Source organism: Acanthisitta chloris, unplaced genomic scaffold, assembly GCF_000695815.1.
Source record: "Acanthisitta chloris isolate BGI_N310 unplaced genomic scaffold, ASM69581v1 scaffold10064, whole genome shotgun sequence".
NCBI classification, from domain to species: domain Eukaryota; kingdom Metazoa; phylum Chordata; class Aves; order Passeriformes; family Acanthisittidae; genus Acanthisitta; species Acanthisitta chloris.
In genome coordinates, this window is record NW_008670971.1 from 1,569 (window position 1) to 5,250 (window position 3,682).

Sequence of the window (3,682 nt, forward strand, 5' to 3'; positions counted from 1 at the left end):
CTCCAAGGAGCTGCAGCAGCTCCAGGGAAGCGGCAGAGGGACTTGGGGAGGAGCTGCAGGGACAGGACGAGGAGGAATGGGGAGAAATGGAGAGAGGGAAAGTTAGGGGAGATCTTAGGGAGAAGTTTTCCCTGGGAGGGTGGTGAGACACTGGCACAGGTTGTCCAGGGAGGGTGTGGATGCCCCAAGGAGATTGTGGATACCCCAGGGAGGTTGTGGTTGCCCCAAGGTGGTTGTGGATTCCCCAGGCCAAACCTTTACAACTCCCAAAAGTTCCTCGCAGTGGCCAAACCAGGGAAGGATTTCTGCAGAAGTGCCAAATCCACCTGGTGTTGGTGTTTCTCAGGGGGGTTTGGTGAGTCTGAGGGAGGGAGTGGAGAGAAGGGAGGCAGGAGAGGGAATCTGCTGTTATCCCTGAATAAAAACAGGAATTGAAGATGTCTCCTGGGAAGGCTCAGCCATTTTGAGGTGTCTGAGGGCAGTGGGAGCAGCTGGATCTGGTGGGAAGCTCCATACTGGGATTTCCAGGCCTTGCAGTGCCACCTGGTGGAATCTCTTCGGGGGTGTTTGGGATGGAGTTCACACCATAGAATCCCAGAGAAAACAAGGCTGGAAAAGCTCTCTGAGATCAGCAAGTCCAATGCATCACCTAACACCTCCATGGCAACCAGACCATGGCACTGAGTTGTTCCTTGAACATCTCCAAGGGTGGTGACTCCACCACCTCCCTGGGCAGCACATTCCAAGATCTAACCACCCTTTCCATGGAGAAGTTCCTCCTGGTGTTCAACCTGAACCTCCCTTGGTGCCGTTTGAGGTGTTTCCTCTTGTCCTGTGGGAAGATCCCAACCCCTACCTGGGTCCAACCTCCTGTCAGGGAGTTGTAGAGAGTGATAAAGTCACCCCTGAGCCTCTTCTTCTCCAGGCTGGGAATGTCCAGTTCTTTCAGCCTCTCCTTACAGGACTTGGGCTCCAGAGCCTAAAGCTTTGAGGTGGTTCTCAATGCCCTAAAGGTCTCCAAGCTCTAAAGCTTTGAGGTGGGTCTCAAGCTCTAAAGGTTTGAGATGGTTCTGAAGACATCGATCACAATTCCTGGTTGAGTTTAGGGGAGAGTAGAATCCACAGACTAAACCAAGCAACCAAGGACCAACCATGGGGTGAAACTAAAAGCGCTTTTGGGATTTCTTTTCCCTCCTTACAGTGGGACATCCAACAGTTTTGTAGGCAAATCCAACCACCACTGCCATTCCTCAGCCTTCCCCATGAAACCTGCCCAGAGTCCCTCCTGGACGGGGCCATGTCGCCGCAGCCTGCTCAGCCCCAAGAAGACACCCAGGAGGTTCATCAGCACAGCTGAGGAGGTAAGGAACAGGCTGAGGGGTTGGTTGGGAGCTTGGTGGGTCTGAGGAGACCTTGTTTGGGGCAGCTCAAACTGAGTTCTGGCTGTTGGGTTTGCTCCTTCTGCCAGGCAGGAGTTGGTTTGGAGTTCAGGCCTCAAGTTCAGGAGGGAATTGCTTAGAGATCATCCAGTCCCAACCTCCTGCCCTAGGAAGTGACATCTCCCACCAGAGCAGGTTGGGCAAGGGTTTGGCCCACCTGGAATGGATAGTGATAGGGTTGGAGCATCCATGGCCTCCTTGGGGCAGCCACAACCTCCTTGGGGCAGCCACAGCTTCTCCCTGGACAACCTGTGCTAGTGTCCTACCACCCTCACAGTTAGAACTTCTCCCTGATATCTCACCTAACTTTTCCTCTCTCCATTTCTCCCCATTCCTCCTTGTCCTGTCCCTGCAGCTCCTACCCAAGTCCCTCTGCTGCTTCCCTGGAGCTCCTTGAAGGTCTCCACACAACCTTCTCCTCTCCAGGCTGAGGAACCCCAACCCTCTCAGCCTGTCCTTGTAGGAAAGATGCTCCAGTTGGCCTGGTTGAACTCCTCAAGACTCTTAGATGTGTCCACACCCTACAAGTCTCATCTCCCTGTGGCTCTCAGGGTTCCCAGTGTCTCTGTTGAAGTCTTGGAGTGTGTTGGGATCCCCCAGCCTGTTGACTTAGATCCTTCTGGTTGTTTCCCTGCAGACTGTGAGAGAGGAAGAGAGAGAGATCTACAGGCAGCTCCTCCAGATGGTCACGGGGAAGCAATTCTCCACATCTAAACCCTCTTCCCTCTTCCCCTTCCACCTGTGAGTACCAACCTGCTCCACTTCCTCCCCCAGCACCACTTGTCTTTGCTGGGAACTCACATCCTCCTTCCAACTTAGGTCCAGGTGTTCCAATTCCAGCAAACCTCTTGTGAAAGAATCTCCCTTGGAGAACTCCAAGCTCTTTGAAGCTCCTAGTGTTCCACCAGCCACATCCACCAGCGTTCTCAGGGCCCAGGAGCAGCCCCAGCCCAAACCAGCTCTCTACTCTGCCCCCACTTACCCCTCCAGTATCTTCCAGTCCACTAACTCCACAGCCCAACAGCAGCAGGAACGTCCACCAGCATCCAACACACAGTCTGAAGGTAAAACAACCCCAACCAACCCCAGATCATCTCCCAAAAACCTGACCATGGGCTCAAATCACTGTGGAAAACCCATTTTTTCCCCTCCCTCTGTTTAGTTTGGGCTCCTGGAGAAGCTGGTGGTGATTGTGGAAATGATATTCCATACTCTTCTCTCTCTTTAGGGTCAGACTCTGTCATTTTTCTCAAGGTAAAGGATTCCAGAACTCCAGCACCGAGGTAAGAACCTGGGAAATGGTGGGTGGAGGAACTTTGGAAGGTTCAGTCCATGGGGAGGTGACCAAGGGCTTTGTGACTCTTCTCATGAAGAGAGTTTGCTGTAGCTCCAAGAACTTGAGGGAGATGAAGCAAAGCTCTTGTTTGGAGACCTGGCTGTGAGTTGCTGTGTCTCTCAGTAGGTCCTAGACCTGGGGAAGGCCACAGATAACACCTCAGGACCATCTGTAGTGATGGTCCCCAGGGCTCAGTGCTGGGGCAGGTCCTGGAGAACATCTGAGTGATCATCTGGACATGGGGAGTGAGTGAACCTCAGGATATTTGAAGGTGGCACCAAGTTGGGTTGGAGTGTGGATCTGCCTGAGGGTAGGAAGAGAGATCTGGAAAGGTCTACAGGGAGATCTGGAGAGACCCATCCATGGGTTGAGGACATTGCAGGAGGGTCAGTGAGACCAAGGGTTGGTCCTGCCCTTTAGGAGGTGGAAGGGTCTACAGAGAGACCTGAAGAGACTCATCCATGGGCTGAGGATCTGGGTTAGGGTTTGGGGGTCACAGCAGTGACAGGTCAAGGGTTGGACTTGATGACCTTAGAGGTCTCTTCCAAACTTGATGAGTCCATGAGTAGAGGGAATGTCCATGAGCTGAGCCAGAAGAGAGGAAGAGGAGACATCACTGGAGTAGACATTGGAATGTTGCTCATGGAGGTGGTGGAGTCACCACCCCTGGAGGTGTCTCAGGTGTCTGATGTGGCCCTGGAGGATCTGCTTAGGGTTTGGGAGTCACAGGAGTGACAGGTCCAGAGTTGGCCTTGATGCTCTCGGAGTTCTCCTCCAACCTTGATGATTCCATGTCTCCATGACCTCCTTCCCCCACGATGAACACTTATACCTCTCCTTCCTTTCCCTTTCCAGCCTTCCCTTCTTCCAGGCAGAGCTATGGATCAAAGAGCTGTAAGTACATCAT

General features: G+C 53.1%; 1 protein-coding gene across 1 annotated transcript in view; it reads left to right on the forward strand.

Annotated features, from left to right (window-relative positions):
• SENP1 (SUMO1/sentrin specific peptidase 1) overlaps positions 1–3,682 on the forward strand; it is a gene marked incomplete at its 5' end in the record, with an annotated part of 13,997 nt that overhangs the window by 729 nt on the left and 9,586 nt on the right. Inside the window, 5 exons of the mRNA XM_009073904.1 lie at positions 1,202–1,361; positions 2,077–2,180; positions 2,259–2,503; positions 2,668–2,722; positions 3,631–3,669. Of these exons, the coding sequence (XP_009072152.1) occupies positions 1,202–1,361; positions 2,077–2,180; positions 2,259–2,503; positions 2,668–2,722; positions 3,631–3,669 (603 nt within the window). The remainder of the gene's footprint in view (positions 1–1,201; positions 1,362–2,076; positions 2,181–2,258; positions 2,504–2,667; positions 2,723–3,630; positions 3,670–3,682) is intronic.